Source organism: Meles meles, chromosome 10 (genome assembly GCF_922984935.1).
Source record: "Meles meles chromosome 10, mMelMel3.1 paternal haplotype, whole genome shotgun sequence".
NCBI classification, from domain to species: domain Eukaryota; kingdom Metazoa; phylum Chordata; class Mammalia; order Carnivora; family Mustelidae; genus Meles; species Meles meles.
In genome coordinates, this window is record NC_060075.1 from 87,674,058 (window position 1) to 87,693,518 (window position 19,461).

General features: G+C 35.8%; 1 protein-coding gene across 2 annotated transcripts in view; it reads right to left on the minus strand.

Moving 5' to 3' along the window:
- RELN (reelin) overlaps positions 1-19,461 on the minus strand; it is a 510,603-nt gene that overhangs the window by 144,325 nt on the left and 346,817 nt on the right. For both annotated transcript variants that reach the window (XM_046020402.1, XM_046020401.1), the window contains exons 18-20: positions 15,257-15,490; positions 14,450-14,611; positions 9,336-9,572 (exon numbers count right to left, since the gene is read on the minus strand). In XM_046020402.1, the coding sequence (XP_045876358.1) occupies positions 9,336-9,572; positions 14,450-14,611; positions 15,257-15,490 (633 nt within the window). The remainder of the gene's footprint in view (positions 1-9,335; positions 9,573-14,449; positions 14,612-15,256; positions 15,491-19,461) is intronic.

A 19,461-nucleotide genomic window follows, 5' to 3' on the forward strand; every position in this document is an offset into this window, starting at 1 on the left:
ACCCTAACATGACAAGTGCTACTGATTTGCTTGTATAAAGAAAGTGCTTTAATTAAAAAAAAACACAACAAAATTACACATAACAAGGAACGACTAAATTCTATTTTAACACCCATCAAATTACCTAGAAGACTTTCAACATTTCTATATCTCATTGATCTCTAAGTCTTTTAATTAAATTTGCTTTTCCTCAAGCACCACTAAAGATAAAACTACAGCTTTTCTTATTTTTCCATTTTTTAAAATTTTAATATTTGCCAGTTTTATTGAGATGTAATTGACATATACTATGGTATTAGTTTTAGGTACACAACACAATGACTTGATATATGTATACATAGTGAAATGATTACAGTAAGTTTAGTCAACATCCAGTCACTTCACCTAGCTACAAATATTTTTTCTTGTGATGAGAACTTTTAAGATCTACTCTCTTACCAACTTTCAAACACACAACATAAGCATACCTCGTTTTTTTGTGTTTTGCTTTACTGTACTTCACAGATATGTGTTTGTTTGTTTTTTTCTGTTTGTTTGTTGCTTTTACAGACTGAAGTTTTGTGGCAACCCTGTGTCAGGAGAAGTTCTATTGGCATTTGCTCATTTGGTGTCAAACTTAATTACTATTAATATATTTGTTGTAGTGGTCTGTGATCAGTGGTAATGTTTGAGTGAAAGCTCAGCTGCTGCTTAGCATATTTTAGCAATAAAATTTTTTTAGCAATAAAATACTTTTTAATTAAGGTAAGTACATTGTTTTCTAGACATAATGCTACTGTGTACTTAATATACTACAGCATAGTGTAAACCTAACTTTTATATGCACTTGGAAACCAAAAAATTCATGTGACTCGCCTTTTCCCGGTATTTCCTGTATTGGCGTGGTCTGGAACTAAACTTGCAATGCCTGAGGTATGCCTGTGCAGTCTAACTATGGTCTTCATGCTGTACATTATATTCCCATAACTTATTTATCTTATAACTGAAAGTTTGTGCCTTTTGACCGCCTTCACCCATTTCACCCACTCCCTACCCCCCACCTCTAGCAACTGCCAATCTGTTCTCTATATCTAGGAGTTTGTTTTTTTTTAAGGCCAACCCAAATTATTGTGAATGGTAGGATTTTCTTCCTTCTTATGGTTGAAAACACACTATTGTACACATATACTACATTTTCTTTATCCACTCATCCATGGATGGACATTTAAGTTGTTTCCATGTCTTGGCTACTGTAAATAATGCTGCCATGAACAAGAGAACATACATGAACATACATCTTTTCAAGATAATGACTTCATTTCCTTCATATATATTCTCAGGAGTGGAATTACTGAATCATATGGTAGTTCTATTCTTAATTTTTTGAAGAACCTCCATATTGTTTTTCACAGTGGTTGTGCCAATTTACAATTCCACCAATAGTGCATGACGGTTCCCTTTTCTCCACATCCTCACCAATACTTGTTATTTTTTGTCTTTTTGATAACAGCCATTCTAACAGGTGTGAAGTAATATCTCATTGTAGTTTTCATTTGCATTTCTCTGATGATTAGTAATTCTGTGCATTGACCATTTCCATGTATTCCTTGGAAAAGAATCTACTTACATCTTCTGCCTACTTTTGACCAGATTATTTGTTTGTTTTTGCCATTGAGTGGTACGTGTTCTTTATTCATTTTGGATATTAACTCTCTATTGGAAATATGATTTGCAATTATTTTCCTGCATTTCATAGATTGTCTTTCCATTTTCTTAATGGTTTTCTTTGCTGTGAAGAAACTTTTTAGTTTAATGTGGTTTGACCTGTTGATTTTTGCTTTTGTTGCCTTTGATTGGTATTATATCCCCCCCCAATCACTGTAGGTCAAGATGCTTACCATCTATGTTTTCTTCTAAGAGCTTTATGGTTTCAGGTTTTATGTTTGAGTTTTTGATTCCTATTTTGAATAAACCTTTCTGTATGGCATAAGATAGTGGCCCAGTTTCATTCTTTTGCATGTGGCTGTCCAGTTTTCCAGATACCATTTACTGAAGAAACTGTCATTTCCTCATTGTACATTATTGGCTCTTTTGTCAAAAATGAATTGACATTCTTGACATTTATTTCTAAATTCTCAATTTAGAATTCTTTGTAGATCTATGTCTCTGTTTTCATGCTAATACCATACTGTTTTGATTACTATACCTTTGTAAGGTAGATTGAAACCAGGAAGTGTAATGCTCCCAGTTTTATTCTTCCTTCTCATGACTGAGATTGCTCAGATTGCTTCTCCTGCTCAGATTGCTTTTTGGGTCTTTTGTGGTTCCATAAAAATTTTAGGATTGTTTGTTCTGTGAAATTCAAAATGCTTTTGGAATTTCAACTGGGATTGCATTAAGTCTGTAGATTGCTTTGAGTAGCAACTAAATGAGCATTTAAATATTAATTCTTTCAATCCATGAACATAGAATATCTTAGTATTTGCTTGTTTCTTTTAAAAGATTTTATTTATTTATTTGAGAGACAGAGACAGATAGTGAGAGAGAGAGCACAAGCAGAGAGGAGAGGGAGAAGTAGGCTCCCCACTGAGTAGGGAGCCCCATGTGGGGCTTGATCCCAGGATCCTTGATATCATGACCTGAGTGAAGGTAGATGCTTAATCGACTGAGTCAGCCAGGTCCCCCTTTGTGTCTTCTACAATTTCTTTCATCATTGTCTTATTGATTTCAATGTATAGGTCTTTCACCTCCTTAGTTAAATTTGTTCCTAGGTATTTTGTTCTTTTGATATAATTGTCAATGGGACCTTTTCTTAACTTCTTTTTCTGATAGTTCATTTTTAATGTATAAACATTTGATTTTTTTCTGTATTGATTTTATATCCTGCACTGTTACTGAATTTGATTACCAGTTCTTACAGTTTATTGGAGAAGGCTTTAAAGTTTTCTATATATATCATGTCACCTGTAAATAGAGACAATTTTACTTCTTCCTTTCTGATTTAGAGACTTTTATTTCTTTTTCTTGCTTAATTGCTCCCACTAGGACTTCTAGTACTCTGGTTCATGAAGGTGGGGTGGGCATCCTTGTCTGGTTACTGATATTAGAGGAAAAGTTTCAGCTCTCACCACTAAGTATGATATTAGCTGTGGGCTTTACATATGTGACATTTATTATGTTGTGGTATATTCCATATATACCCAATTTGTTGAGAGTTTTTATCATAAAGCCTGCTGAATTTTGCCAAATGCTTTTTTTGTATCTATTGAGATGGTCATGATTTCATCCTTAATTTTGTTTGTGGTATATCAAACTGATTGATTTGCACATGTGGAATCAACCTTACATCCTTGGAATAAATCTCACATAATCATGATGTTTGATTCTTTTAATGTATTGTTGAATTCAGTTTGCTAATATTGTGTTGAGGATTTAGTTTTGGTAGGTTGTATGTTTCTAGGAATTTACCCATTTCTTCTGGGTTGTCTAATTTTTGGTATATAATTGTTCACAGTTCTCTTACAATCCTTTGTATTTCTGCGGTATCAGGTCTAACTTCTCTTTCATTTCTGATTCTGAGTCTTATTTATTTATTATTATTATTATTGTTTTTTTTGGTGAGCTAAAGATTTGCCTATCTTTTCAATTCCAACAATCCACTCTTATGAGGTACCTCGGTGGCTCAGTCAGTTAATCTCAGTCAGTTAAAGGTCTGCCTTTGGCTCAGGTCATGACCCCAGGACACTGCATTGGGCTCCCTGCTCAGCACAGAGTCTGCTTATCCCTCTTCCCCCTCCCCTCAGTCATGCTCTCAAATAAATAAAATCTTAACCAAAAAACCTCACTCTTTCATTAATTGACCTTTAATATCTATTTCATTTATTTCTGCTCTGATTGTTATTTCCTTCATTCTGCTAACTTTGGGCTTAGTTTTTCTTTTTTATCTACTTCTTTGAAGTATAAGTTAGGTTGTTTATTTGAGATCTTTCTTGTTTCTTAATGTAGGCATTTGTTGTTATGAAACTTCTTTTTACTGCATCCCATACATTTTGGTATGCTCTAATTCCATTTTCATTTGTCTCAAGATATTTTTTGATTTTTCTTTTGACTTTCTTGATGCATTGATTGCCTAATCTCCACATTTATGAAATTTAAAATTTTCTCCTTGTAGTTGATTTCTAATGTCATACCATTCTGGTAGTTTTTAAAAAGTTGCTTGAGGGGCGCCTGGGTGGCTCAGTGGGTTAAAGCCTCTGCCTTCGGCTCAGGTCATGATCCCAGGGTCCTGGGATCGAGCCCTGTATCTGGCTCTCTGCTCAGCGGGGAGCCTGCTTCCCCCTGTCTCTCTGCCTGCTTCTCTACCTACTTGTGATCTCTGTCAAATAAATAAATAAAATCTTTAAAAAAAATTTCAATATTTGAAAAAAAAAAAAGTTGCTTGATATGATTTCAGTCATCTTAAAAATTTGAAGACCTGTTTTGTGTCTTAGCATATGATCTATTCTGAAGAATATTTCGTGTGCTTGATAAGAATATATATTCTTTGCATGTGATGGAATGTCCTGTAAATATCTGCTAAGGCCATCTAGTCAAATGTGACCTTTAAGTTCAATGTTTTCTTACTGATATTCTGTCTGGATGCTCTATCCATTATTGAAAGTGGGTTACTGAAGTCTATTATTATTGCATTATTGTCTATTTCTTCCTTCAGGTCTGCTACTTTTTGCTTTATATATTTGGGTCCTCCTATGTTGAGCATAGTGTTATATCCATTTGTTGGATTGACCCCTTTACCATTATATAGTGACCTTCTTTGTCTCTTATTATGCTTTTTCCCTAAAGTGTATTTTGTCTGATATAGGCTTAATTAACGCTGCTCTCTTCTGGCTTCCAACTGTATGAAATACTTTTCCATCCTTTCACTTTCAGCCTCTATGTGGTCTTAAAGCTAAGCTGAGTCTCTTGTAGGCAGCATGTATTTGGGTCTTATTTTTTTTTTTTTCTTTATTTATTTTTTCAGCGTAACAGTATTCATTCTTTTTGCACAACACCCAGTGCTCCATGCAAAACGTGCCCTCCCCATTACCCACCACCTGTTCCCCCAACCTCCCACCCCTGACCCTTCAAAACCCTCAGGTTGTTTTTCAGAGTCCATAGTCTCTTATGGTTCACCTCCCCTTCCAAATTTTTTTTTTTTAATAAACATATAATGTATTTTTATCCCCAGGGGTACAGGTCTGTGAATCACCAGGTTTACACACTTCACAGCACTCACGATAGTACTTACCCTCCCCAATGTCCATAGCCCCCTCCCCCTCTCCCAATCCCACCTCCCCCCAGCAACCGCCAGTTTGTTTTGTGAGATTAAGAGTCATTTATGGTTTGTCTCCCTCCCAATCCCATCTTGTTTCATTTATTTATTTTTTTATTCATTCAGCCACTCAATGTCATTTGATTGGAGCATTTAGTCCATTTACATGAAAGGAGACTATTGATAGGTATGAACTAACTATTGCTATTTGTAATTGGTTTTTGGCTGTTTTTAATTCATTTGTTGTTTCTCTTGCTCTTTTCCTTTGTGATTTGATAATTTTCTACAGCGGTATGCTTAGATTCCTTTCTCTTTGTCTTTTGTGTGTGTACTATAGGTTTTTGCTTTGTTGGCACTATAGGCTTATATAAAATACCTTATATTTGTAACAGTCTATTTGAAACTGATAACTCAAGTTTGAATGGATACTATAAAGCTCCACATTTTTACCCCCTTTACCCACATTTTATGTTTTTGATGTTATAATTTACATCTTTTTAATCTTTTGTATCCATTAATAAATTATTATAGAGTTATTTTTACTACTTTTGTCTTTTAATCTTCACACTAAATTTATAAGTAATTTAGCTTCCATCATTACAACATGAAGTATTCTGAATTTAGCCATATACCTACATTTGCCAGGGAGGTTTATACTTTAAATGTTTTTCTGTTACTAGTTAGTGCCCTATTGTTTCAGCTTTCAAAGTTTCCTATAACACTTCTTGTAAGGCCTGCCTAGCAGTGCTGAGTTCCTTCAGCCTTTTCTTTTCTTTTTTTAAAAGTAGTCTCCATACCTAACATGGCATTTGAACTCATGACCCTGAGATCAAGAGTCACATGCTCTACTGACTGAGCCAGGCAGGTGCCCTGAACTCCTTCAGCTTTTGCTTGTCTGGAAAACTCCTTATGTTTGCTACTAAAACCAAATGCCAATTCTAACATGCTGTAACAACCATCCCTCACAGTTATATACATTTTGAAATCAAAATCTTATATATATAGACAGCACTGTCCTTACCACTTGCATACCTCACTAGTCTATTAGATAAGACAGACGAATGTCAATGTCCCTTAGTGTTATAACTAATAGTATCAGTCTTATCACTAATTAGTATGTGTTATCACTAATAGTATTAGTCAGATAATCTTTAATAAGCCTCAACTAAAATTATTCCCTTAGTGATCTTAAAATATATAAAGGAAGTTTTAAAGGCTAATTTTAGAACATAAAGCAGATAAAGGTTGTGATTCAGATACTGTGCATGGAAGAAAACAAAGTACTACAAATAGTTAACAGCAATTCATTTCTTTGTGGAAAAAAGGGCTCTATGATGACACACTGTAAAGTGATTTATAGCATATTGACTCTAATTCTTCTAATGAAAAAGCAATTGTCCAAGTTCTCCCTGGAGAACACTCAGCAGCCACAATCCATGCACATGGGAAGTCATGAGTTAGAAAACAAGAACCAAATGAACTCACAGCTGGGAAAGGCCAACAATAATTAATTTAACACCAGCCATTTGTAGAGAACATGTATACATTTCAGAATTTCCCCTGAGAGGAACAAGGTCATTGAAGGGCAGAGGGGACATACTTGAACATGTTCAAAGAATGTTTAATAAGATAATATGCTTCAAAGTTTTTACGTAAAAAAAAAAAAAAAACACAACTATTTCTGAAAAAAATTGCCAAAGTGAGTTCTCATTGAACTTGAACAATATATTCCTCAACAGCAGCAGAGAGAAAACAGTGTCATTAAAAGGGTTTTTATTCTGACTCACTGGCTAAGAAAATGGGAACAGTTTGAGATCTTCCATGTTGTTTCATTTTAATGAGCAGAGAGAATTTTTCATGTCCTTATTAAAGCGGTTAATGTATTTCTCTAGTCTCATTATCACCGCCAGAGTATACTCTGTTGTTTCATAACCAAGACAACTCCTTTTCGTTTCCGAGGAGATCAGAAAGTCAAATCTGATTGCTCACACGTGGTTGTTAATAAAACTCCCACGGGGCTGCTTAAGGTGCCCACGGGGATTGTACAATTATTTATATTTTCTTATGGTTTTCTATAATTACTGTGATTGTATTTTCACAAAGTAAATGTATCTCCACCAATTAAAGCAGTGGTGGGTTAAGAATATTCATCAGACTCATGTGAAAGGATATTGTTCTTAGGGTTTTGATCAAAGCACACAAATTAAACTGCTGTTATCATGTATTCAACCCGAGTGTTAAATTAAAATGCTCAGCAACTTTGGAGTTTATTTGAGCAGATGTTAACTATTTATGAAAATAGACATGATACAGGACTTGCATTCATGATATGACTCTTTGTTGCATTAAAAGTGCTGGGGAAAAAACCTACTATACAAATCTTGGGGGATATGGCTTATGGTATATGACTGATTTGCATTACTGTTAATTCAAGTCAATTTAAATTTTCAGAAGCATATAAATCTAAGAAATCTCATTTTGGCTTACATCTTTGCATCTTCTTACTTCACCTCACCCCTTTGTCTTCGAAGGCTCGAGGACTAAGAACGAAATGTCCATTAAAAACAACATCTGAGGCTATCAAATAAAAATCACACAATATAACCTTTCACACTCTCCCATACAGAAATTTCATTCTATCTAGTTCAACAGTGCTTGCAGCAAAAGTGACCGGCCATACTTCCATTCCATTAGCTGTCATTTTGATGCTAGACTGTTAGCCTGCTGTGTGTGTGATGTGATGTCCATGCATCATTCCCATCAAAGGTAATTTTCTGTGCAATGGTGTGTAAAATTTGCCTCTAATTATGATAAGGCCACTGATGGGTCATTTATGGTATGTTCTCTGGAGACCACTGCAGTGAATAGCTTTCGGTGAGATTCGTCGGGAGAAATTAAATTGGTCTGACCATGACTCCATAGAAAGTAAAACTCTCTGAGAAAATTATTCCTCAATCATGTTTAAAGCCCTAGAGGAACCCAGAGAGGGACAGTATGTACAGTGCTGAAGGCTGGGTTTTGGAATGATGCAGACCTGAGTTTTAATCTAGAGTCACCGGGCCTAGAAGTCGTTATGTGGTCTGGCTTCTACACAACTCTTGGCTTCTATTCCTGACATCCACTCCCTCCCTCCCTGGGCTTCCTGGTCCTAGAATATGCCATGGTCAGTCTCCCTTCTGGAGTTTTGTACTGCAAATTTTCCTGCGGTTGGAATGGTCTTCTTTCAGATCTTCATGTGGCTGGAATTTCTTTTTATTGCTACGTTCTCATCAGTGGAATTTATAACATCCACCATCTGAATTCCCTGGACATAGGCTCCTCCTCCTTCGTACCCAAGGTATCCACCTCCTGATGCCAATCACTGAACATCATTCTACTGATGTTCTTAAAGTCCTAATCACGGTCTTCAATTATTTATTTACTATTTATTGTACTTATCTACTGTTTAATGTATAATTAAGTTTGCATTTGATGATAAATCTAAGATGGAAAATATGTTGACTAGGATAGTCCATATCGTTGAAACCCCAACAACATTAACTGTATGGGTAAGTGGTCCAGTATTGCCCGATATGATGGATTTGAAAGGAGATCCTCATCAGTAAGATAGGGATGAAAAAACTTCCTGGGCTTTATGTGAGATAGAATGAAAATAGAACTAGTTATGACAAATTTTATTAAAATAGTCATAAGAGTGATCTCACATTTCACCATGATCATGGTGGGCCTCCACGAAGGGACAATATGTTAGTCACTTTAGTTACTAACACTTTTGGAAGAGGGTTTTTATATGTAACAGTGGGAAATAAAAATTTGAGATTAATAACTATGGTGAAACTTTATACTTATTTAAATCTATCAGTATTTTGCTTTCAGTCCTCCTTCCCAAGGTACCTTACTTGTAGACGTAATAATGACTTTTGAAATGGTTAGTATTCAGTAAATATTTGTCAGCAAATGACTAAGTGCTGGGTGGCTTAGAAGATCATTCTTACGTTCCAATCCTCAATGCAAATTATAACAATAATAGAGATGAAATTCTTACCAAAGTGTCCAGTCATGGCCACAGTATGGCTGAACATTTCCAAGGTAGAATCCCAGAGATTGAGTAACCTCCACAAGATTGGTAAAGTCAAGGCTAATGCTGTTGAAAAGGACAGATGTCATGATAATCTCATCAATGGCCCACACGTCTTCTCCCTGGGAAGAATGATATGGTTGCCACCATCTGAACTGAATTCCAAACTGTCTTGCATCATCTGGTAACTCTACAGAGATTATTCTGAAGAAAAAAAGTAAAAGTAAAAGTTCTGATTACTTTGATATCTTAAAACACAAACGTTCATAGTAGAGTATTTTTTGCCCTGTGGCATGGCATTTAAAAAAAATAGTTCTCCCACTATTATCCACATTTTTCTGAGATTCCCAATTTCTTGTCTGACTCAGACAATGTCCTCTAAACACATTCAAAAATATGGGTGCTTTTACTCATCCGCTTTCAGAAAAGCTAACTCATAAAACCCAGTTGTCAAAGTAGCAGGATTTGTCTTTGTCTGAAAAAGGATCGTGGGCATCTCGGTCCATATATTACAGTCTGAGGCTGGTTGGAACTGTGGCACTTCCTAACTCCTGTGAGTCTAGCCCAGTGTATGAGGGGACTTGCTGTGTCACGGTGGCTATGACAACAAACCTGGATGTGACAAATGGGGAAGAAAATTAAGAATAATATCTAATTTCCAGGAGCAATTACTGTACACAGCAGCAGGAACCATACATTAATTGCCACCACAATGACATCTGCTTGAGAGCTCCATAAATCACAGGACCATGCTGCTCACATCCATACACAAGGTGAGATATGAAGCAAATGGCAAATGGAACATTTGTCTCCATCAATGTACAATTAAGCACCAGGAGAGGTGTTCGCAGTAAACACACGCTAAAGGGACCAAGTCTTTTTCTCAGTGAGCAAAAGAAAGTTCCCTAAGACAGGTGACTAGTTGGATAACATAGAAACAAATTATTTATAAACTTCAACGTCTATGGTGGGATTTAATTAGAAATTAGATGGATTTTCACATTTGTATTATATTTACTCATAGTTATTGCATAAAAAATGTCCAATCACATCTTGGAAATGTAATTTTTAAATACTCAGAGTTATTAAAAAATAATATCTATTTTCTCTTTAAATAGTTTTTATATGGAAATGTGGGTTAGAATAACATGATTTTCATCACTACTAATTACATAAACTACCAGTAAAAAACTGGTAGAATTTTTTGCAATGTGAGAAAACTTACTTTTTAAATAATCAAAAGTCAATATTCAAATAGAGAAATACAAATTTTATAAACACTGCTTAAATTAAAAAGACATATCATTTACGGTTTTTAAATACATTTAAATACTTATGGTTTTAAATACTTTAAGTCTGTTCATTTTTTTACCAATGTGAATTTATTAGAGGAGTAAAGTTTAGTTAAATTGAGTATTTTGATTATTTTCACTTTAATTCCTAGGTATTTATTAAATAATCAAATAAGTATGTTTATTTATATTAACACATATCAAATATGTAAAGAAATAAAATAATTAAACTATATTTAAACTGGCTCAATAATGAAAACATATATTAATAATTTAATTTGATCATCACGTTACTAGAAAATTATAATCTTCCTTTATATTAATAATTTTAGAAGCAGTTACTATTCTCTCTGATGAAAATAAATATAATTTAAAAAAAAATAACAACTGAAAAGTAGAATTTCTTGGGCAACTTCAAAGGTTATTTTCCTTCATTTCCTTTATTTTAGCACATATATATGTGTGTGTGTGATAACAGATATTGAAATGACCAGTATGTTCCTTGGCAGAGACATTAAGACTATGGGGTCTGTAATCAGACTCTTAGATTAAAATCCTCACTCTCACTGACTTATTAACTAGTAGTTAATAAATTTTATTAGCTAATAGTTCATATTAACTAGTAGTTAATAAGTTTGCAGCTGCAGGGAAGGTACTCAACTTCTGTGTCTCTGAAGTTGGGATAACAGCCCTATGGCAAAAGTCAGAGACATTTTCTGCTTTTTCATATTATATCTTAGTACCTAGAACAGTGTCTGGGACACAACAAAAACTCATCAAATTCTTGCTGCATAAATGAAGTACATATTGTTCATAAACCCGAATAGAAATCTGAATACTGTTCTCCCTATTGTTAAGCGGCTTTTAGGTGCCAGTGCCCAGAGCCAGATCTAGGAGGGATGGCTATAGAGCCCATGCCCTTGACATATCTGAGGTAGGGTGGGAATCTCTGCTTCCACAGCTCTGTGCAAATTGCAGTGGCTGGTCAGGATGGCCATGGAACCATCTGATCCAATATTACTAGATCCTAGGGACCTGGGTCAACTTTCTGTTACCAGTCTTCCTTTTGGGGCAGATACTAAGCTCAGACATGTCTTGCCATCAGACAGTAATCAAAGCAAAACTAAAATAAAAATAGGCTTTATAATAATTTTAGAATAAGAAACAAGCCCTACGCCTGGGTGGCTCAGTGGGTTAAAGTCTCTGCCTTCGGCTCAGGTCACCAACCCAGGGTCCTGGGATTGAGCCTGCTCGGCAGGGAGCCTGCTTCCTCCTCCTCTCTCTCTCTGCCTGCCTCTCTGCCTACTTGTGATCTCTATCTGTCAAATAAATAAATAAAATCTAAAAAAAAAAAAAAGAAACAAGCAGTATAATTAAGAAAAATCTAGAATAATTTTAGTTTCGGCAGTGATACCAAGTTTTACATTAGAAATACCAGTTAGTTCTTGACATTCTAGTCAGTCTGAATTACAAGATCAGCTTAGATAAATGTACAGGCTTTACGTTTTATGAACTGTAAGCAGATAGAGTCCTTCTGTTTACTGAGTGACTCAGAGGCAAAAAATTGTTTGAAATCGGCGAGGAGTAATAGTGGTTAGCTAACTAACATATCTAATTTATGGATCATACTTCATTTTCGAACAGCCAAGGCCGAAAGGGACAATATGGGATTGACAGCAATTACAGGCAGCAATTTATACTGAAGAAAATACAGCAAATGGCTAAAGGCATCAAGATATATTTAAGTCTCCTATGAAGAACTTACATGGTTTGTATTATTTATCATATAAAATATAATTTAGAATTTAGAATATATCAAATTCTACTTCTGCCATGTCACCTTTTATTAATATTTGTAAGAAAGAGGGATATGGAGGAAGAGTCTCGTGGACAGAGGCACATGCATAGAAAATAAAAGTGTTCTTGATGCCTCCCACCATGTTCTCTTTTTAAAAAAAATCTCCACTTGATCTTAATCTTTCAAGCTATGCACATACCTAGTGCTGAAAAGCCATGTTGATTCTGCGTAGAAGAAAAATGTTGCTGTCAAATGGAAGGCAAGATTAAATGCACCTTTGCAATAGCACATTAAATGTGTAATTATTTTTCATATCAACAAAGATTAATTAAATTTCATGATAAAGATTGATTATTGAATTTTGGAGCTGTCCATCCTTGTTAGAAAAAATTGTGTTTTAGGCCAAGTTAACTTAGGACAACAATATTTTCTTCATGCTTTCATCATTATTATTATCACTTTGATTTTCATTTAATTTTATTTTAATATTTATTATGGAGAGTCTATGAAATGTTTCTTTGGTATTCATATGTGTCTATGGAATGAGAAAGTTAAGCTTTGCCTTTCATTTACCTTTATAGGGAAAATATTCAGCACATCTGGTGTGTTTTTAAAATTTTATAAAGTAAATAATTGTAATTCATAACAGTTGCTAACTATTATCTCTGTTACATCTACTTTATTTTCTAGGAAAAGAAAAGTTCTCATTTACTTATAAACACCTAAATGTAGGGACTGCTGTCGGCAACCTTTTTTTTTTTTTTAAAGATTTTATTTATTTATTTGACAGGCAGAGATTACAAGTAGGCAGAGAGGCAGGCAGAGAGAGGAGGAAGCAAGCTCCCTGCTGAGCAGAGAGCCCGACGAGGGGCTTGATCCCAGGACCCTGGGATCATGACCTGAGCCGAAGGCAGAGGCTTTAACCCACTGAGCCACCCAGGAGCCCCTGTCAGCAACCTTTTTAAGTACATAAAATCTATCATCGGTGCCCCTGTCTTTTTGCATTGGTGCTCGTGCAAACCTCACAGCCCAAAGCCCTCACTCTCTTTTACATTTCCTCATGATCAAAATGTACTTCCAGAAAGGCAAATGGTGTCAGTTCTTTACTAACTCGGAATGTGCCCCAGTGTTACCTCTTCTAAAGATATTTTAATTTTCTCATGCTCCTCTTCTGCAACTTTAAAAAAAGTATTTCATAAAATAAAATAAAATAAAATAAAATAAAATAAAATAAAATAAAATAAATTAAATAGTGTTCTAGAAGAGAACAGGACTTTTGGACATTTCTGAAATTGTACCACTAATGGCGATTACTACTCTGCTGACTTCAAAGGATGGCTCTGCTTCAAATAAGACTTAAATCTCACAATTGCACCTATAGATTATGAAATGGATAAGCTAAAGAAAAACAGAAGTGGCCTGAAGAAAGGACTTTAAGTAAATCCTCACACTCCATTTTTGCCAGGGACTCGATACCGGCTAGAAAAACTTACCTATAATCATTACATAATCATATTACATGCAAATTTTAAATATATACTGGTGATCAGGTTTTATGAACTACTGTCTCATGTAATTTATTATAACATATTATAATACAGTGATAACAAATACTTCTTAACAGCATTTATAATTCAGTACTATATAAAAATCACATCCAATAGGCTGCAGTATGGTTGAATAAGGATTATAGTGTTAAGTGTTTTTCTCTTTCCTGGACATCAAAATATTTCCCTTAGATATACTAAGGGAATATAAATATAAATATTCCCTTAGAATATGAGAATAAATTTCTTCAACTTATCAGAAATCAGTAGGACAAATGAAATAGAAGAATGTGACTTGCTAGCTTTTTACTGCAATACACATCAATCTTCATCCTCATCATCCCTCAGTGGGAAAATATCTTGAATCTTACACCAGTTGAATGATGATTTCCCCAGGGAGGAGATAATCACTCTAACCATTTTTCCAAATGCTTTCCAACGTACCTGGGCTCATGATAGTTGAGATAGGAATAGTGCTCCAAGAGTTTCCAAGTTATTCCATTATCATACGAATAATGCAATAAAACTCCTTCACCAGGCTGGTCGGGGGCCCTGCATGTGCTCAGAACGGACTTGCTCCCCAGCCTCAGTGTGAACTGGAGAAACCTAGACACGAATTGTCTGTAATTAGTGTGTGCATAAATATTTTTAATCATAATGCTCATTTTGGCTTTTAAAGAATTCCAAACAAACTACTCAAAAGCTGCATGTTTCTACTCATCTCCCTTTTATAAAATGTAAGTAATTTTACTGTGAGATGTATGAATATGTATAGAAGATGAGGTCAATGCATGTTTATAGGCAGATATACCCATACAAATGCAAGTGTATGTTTATACATACTTGCACACCATGTACTTGTGTATGTACACTTCAAATGCCAATCATTCCTTTACTGCATTATTTATTAGGCACTGGGGGAAGGGAAGATGTAGAGTAAATCTAATCATCCTCTGCAAGCTGTCAATAAATAAAACCACATAAATAATTAACTAACCCTTGGCTTAAGAGCACAGTTTTGATGTTAACAGTTCCTATGTTTAAAAATCTCGTCAGTTGTCAGTAGGCCTTTTAATTTATTAAAAACTAGGGCAAATTAACCCTGTATAAACTAACTGTAGGCTCCCTCTCCATTAAAGATTGGAAGATGTACATGTCAGCCAAAAAAGGAAAAAAAGTGGACAATAAAGAGATCTAAATTCAATCATTAGCATCCGGTTTCAATATGTGTTCCAGCCTGTCTTAACTCACCTGGATTGTGAGCTGTCAAGGAACGATGTAATCAGCTGACGCCTCCCATCTTTGTTGAAAACCAGGGCCTTCCCACTGGCCAAGACACCACAACCAAAGCTGACTTCAGCACCACGGATAGAGTAAAAGTTATGGTAAGAGGAGAGCCTGGAACTGCCAAAGCTTTCAGAAATAAACATTGGGAATGTCTGGGAAGCCATCTCACAAGCCGGGCCAGAAAATCCAGGGTCACACCTGAAAGAGATACCATAAAATAAAATTGTAAGCTGTTGGTCCTTCCAGAGATCCCTGAATCTAATTCAGGGAGGAGGAGGTCCAGGGGCCAGGATTTGACTGAATGGTAAGTGAGGCTCATTAGTCGTTGGAAAACAATGAATCTGAAGACTTGATAAGGGTGACTGACTGCAAATATTCCAGAAAAATACAGTCTTTGCACAGCCCTGATATAAAAAGCTGGTGATTAAAACAATAATTCAGCACTCATCTTTAACCAAGGCCAGTGATTTATCTGTATCTACATTTGTGCACTTTTTAGTTTAAAATCTTTGTAAAAATTATATTATTATGTATATAAACTTTATACACAATGATGTTCATTAAATTTGTAAAAAAAAATCAATAAAATACTTCCAGAGATATCTAGAATTAATTTCCTCTAAGAACAAATATAAAAATATGTATTATGTTTGTGATAGAAATTATTGGAAATACTTGGGAAAGTTTGAAAAATAAATCTATTTTTATTTCAAACTTAGATTGACACTATAAAGGGAATGTAAACACCTTGACCTGGATAGGTGTTCTCAGCAGAACTGTGATGCTCACAGTGGAATCCCAAATTAGAAGTGCTTCAGGAAAAACAAAAACAAAGCACAACAAACCCCATACAACAACTTGCCTCCTGCTGTATTTATATTAGAAAATTCACCACGGATAAGTCCATAGTTGAACATCACAAACTTCTTATATTTTAAGGCATTTACTCATCGGGAATTAGTATTAGATTTTTTTTTTTTTACTGCACTATTTCTTTTTCACAATCTATACTATGTAAAATTATAAATTTATTTTTTTAATTTTTTTTTAATTTTAGTTTTTTTTAGTTTTTTTTATTTTTTTTATTTATTTTTTTTTCAGCGTAACAGTATTCATTCTTTTTGCACAACACCCAGTGCTCCATGCAAAACGTGCCCTCCCCATCACCCACCACCTGTTCCCCCAACCTCCCACCCCTGACCCTTCAAAACCCTCAGGTTGTTTTTCAGAGTCCATAGTCTCTTATGGTTCGCCTCCCCTTCCAAATTTTTTTTTTTTTAAATAAACATATAATGTATTTTTATCCCCAGGGGTACAGGTCTGTGAATCGCCAGGTTTACACACTTCACAGCACTCACAATAGCACATACCCTCCCCAATGTCCATAGCCCCCTCCCCCTCTCCCAATCCCACCTCCCCCCAGCAACCGCCAGTTTGTTTTGTGAGATTAAGAGTCATTTATGGTTTGTCTCCCTCCCAATCCCATCTTGTTTCATTTATTCTTTCATGAATATTATAAAATTAAATTGGTGTCTTTTGGGGGTGGGGAGAGGGGTTTTCATCTAAGCATTCAAAACCTCCTAAAATCTGAACCACGAAGTACTAAAAAAGTAACATTATGGTATAACTCCGCATCACTTTTTATTTTTAATGATTTAATTTGTTTTTTGACAGACAGAGATCACAAGTAGGCAGAGAGGCAGGCAGAGAGAGAAGGGGAAGCAGGTTCCCTGCTGAGCAGAGAGCCTGATGCGGGGCTCGATCCCAGGACCCTGGAATCATGACCTGAGCTGAAGGCAGAGGCTTTAACCCACAGAGCCACCCAGGCGCCCCTTTCTCTGAACCACTTCTTTAGTGCTAGTGCTGACACTGGATGGATGGTGGCCTCACAGAGGGTCCACGGAGTGGATGAACAAATACCAAATTGTATGTATCTTGGATATTATGGATATTATGGGGAGAAGGGCTATAGTCACTATCATATCATCACAGAAGTTGGACCCGAAAATGCCAGAAACTACTACAGCATAAAGTCTGGAGGTTGTTGGGCATTAGGGATGGGAGCAGGGAAGAAAACCCGTATTTATGGAGCATGTAAATAAGCCTCAAACAGTTTACTTCTTTCCCACGTTATCTCACCAACTTAGAAGGTAAATAGCCAAGTAGTTTCCAAAAAGGATAAAAACTTAGCTAAGAAGGACACATTTTGACATTTGAAACTGAATGTGGTTTTCCGTGGCCACACCCTGGAATCAGGGTCCCCCAACAAGGCATGTATTTCAGGGAGAATGCATTTCTGTGTCTCTTAAATGTATCTTCTTATAACCAGTGATTGGGGGTGCCTGGGTGGCTCAGTGAGTTGAGCCACTGCCTTCGGCACAGGTCATGATCTCAGGGTCCTGGGATCGAGTCCCGCATCGAGCTCTCTGCTCAACAGGGAGCCTGCTTCCCTCTCTCTCTCTGCCTGCTTCTCTGTCTACTTGTGATCTCTCTCTGTCAAATAACTAAATAAAAAATCTTTAAAAAAAAAAAAAAGAACCAGTGATTGGGACACATTCATGATCATTTAGAGATGACTCATGTTGGAGTCCATTCCCATGTAATGGTTTTGAAAGTGTACTTTTAATCGAAAATTATATAATTGGGATAAAATGCTGATCAAGATTTCATTCACGCATTTAAAATACATTTGCAGCCTTTGTTCTGCAGCAGAACAGTAGGGTAACACAGTCGGGAGATTCCAGGAATGGCCCAAGGCTCTTCTGACTCTAGAAATATCCCCTATTGGTTCATCTACCCAACCTTAAATGTAGCATTACGGTCAGCTTGTGTGGCAGGAGAAAAGGCCCCAGGGTTGAGCTATGTGGAAGACACCCAGGCAGGAAAGTTTTTAACGCTTTTTGCCCTTTTCACTAGTACCTCTAACAGGGGTGGGCTTATCAGGATAAAGAATGGTCAGTTTAGAAACCCAGGCCTGGGGATTATACACAGGCAAGAAAGGGTTAAGCAGCAGGAGAGGCAGAATCCTGGCAGCCAATAACAGCAGTGATGAGGGGAGCAAAGCGGGAAGAGAAACAAAGCTTTAAGGCCCCAAATTTGATGATCCATTTAAAAGAAATAAATAGTACTGAGTATAAATGTCTTTTCTATGGCGTCTTGCTCATACCTGACAAGTCACATATTGCTGGAAAAGGAGGTAGTAGCCAAACATTTAGCACAGCCACTAATGAATAAAACCGACGAATATTACATAAAACATTGTCAAAAACAGGGAAGAAAACTCAAGTTCCAACTGGTGAAAATATTCTGCAAAACCTCAGTAGGAGGAAAAGGCAATGATTATTCAAGATAATGTACAGTGACAAAAAAGAACAATGCCCAAAGGCATAGAACTGCCATTCAGACTTCTGTTTGCCTCCATTATTAGTGACACTTGCTTGCCTTAATAAGCCCACCAAATGCTAACAAGGAGACTGTAAACACACACAAAAAAACAAAGGATGAAGTATAACTATCCTAATTACAGATGGGTATTTTAGAAATAGCACTTTCTATTTTCATTAATAAAAGCAGCTGTCATTTTAGATAATTTGTTTTCAAAACTTTTCAGGACAACTTCGGGAATTACACAGATGTCTGGTGTTCTCATGTTAATTTTATTTGAGAAATGCACTAAATGAGAGGATGGCCTGGTTAGGGATGACAGATCAAGAGAACAACTTGAGGAAAGCACCAGCTAAGGCAGCAGAGATCCAATGAGTCAGTGTTTTGGGGAGGGAGCTGGCAGTTTTACTGAAAGGCGGAGAGATGCATATTCAACTTTGAAATATGAATAGGAACTTTTCAATTCCTTAATACTTTCTCAAACATTTCTATTGTGCAGAGTGGTGTTTTTGTTAATTAAATTCATTGCAATATAGCTAAAAAGTGAACATGACACTCCAATGTCAGTGCTGACAAGTGTCTTGCCTCATATAATTTCCAAATGATCAAGTAGAAATCTCTTTTATGAGTTCTCCATTAATTAATTATTACTCTCTTTGTTTGGAGGACGAGAAGAGACAGACTAGATGAACAGTGGTTGAAAACTTGTCTGTATAACAAAGATTGTGATTTCGGGAATTTCCAGGATATTTTATAATTAAGTATTAGTGAGGGAATGACATAGT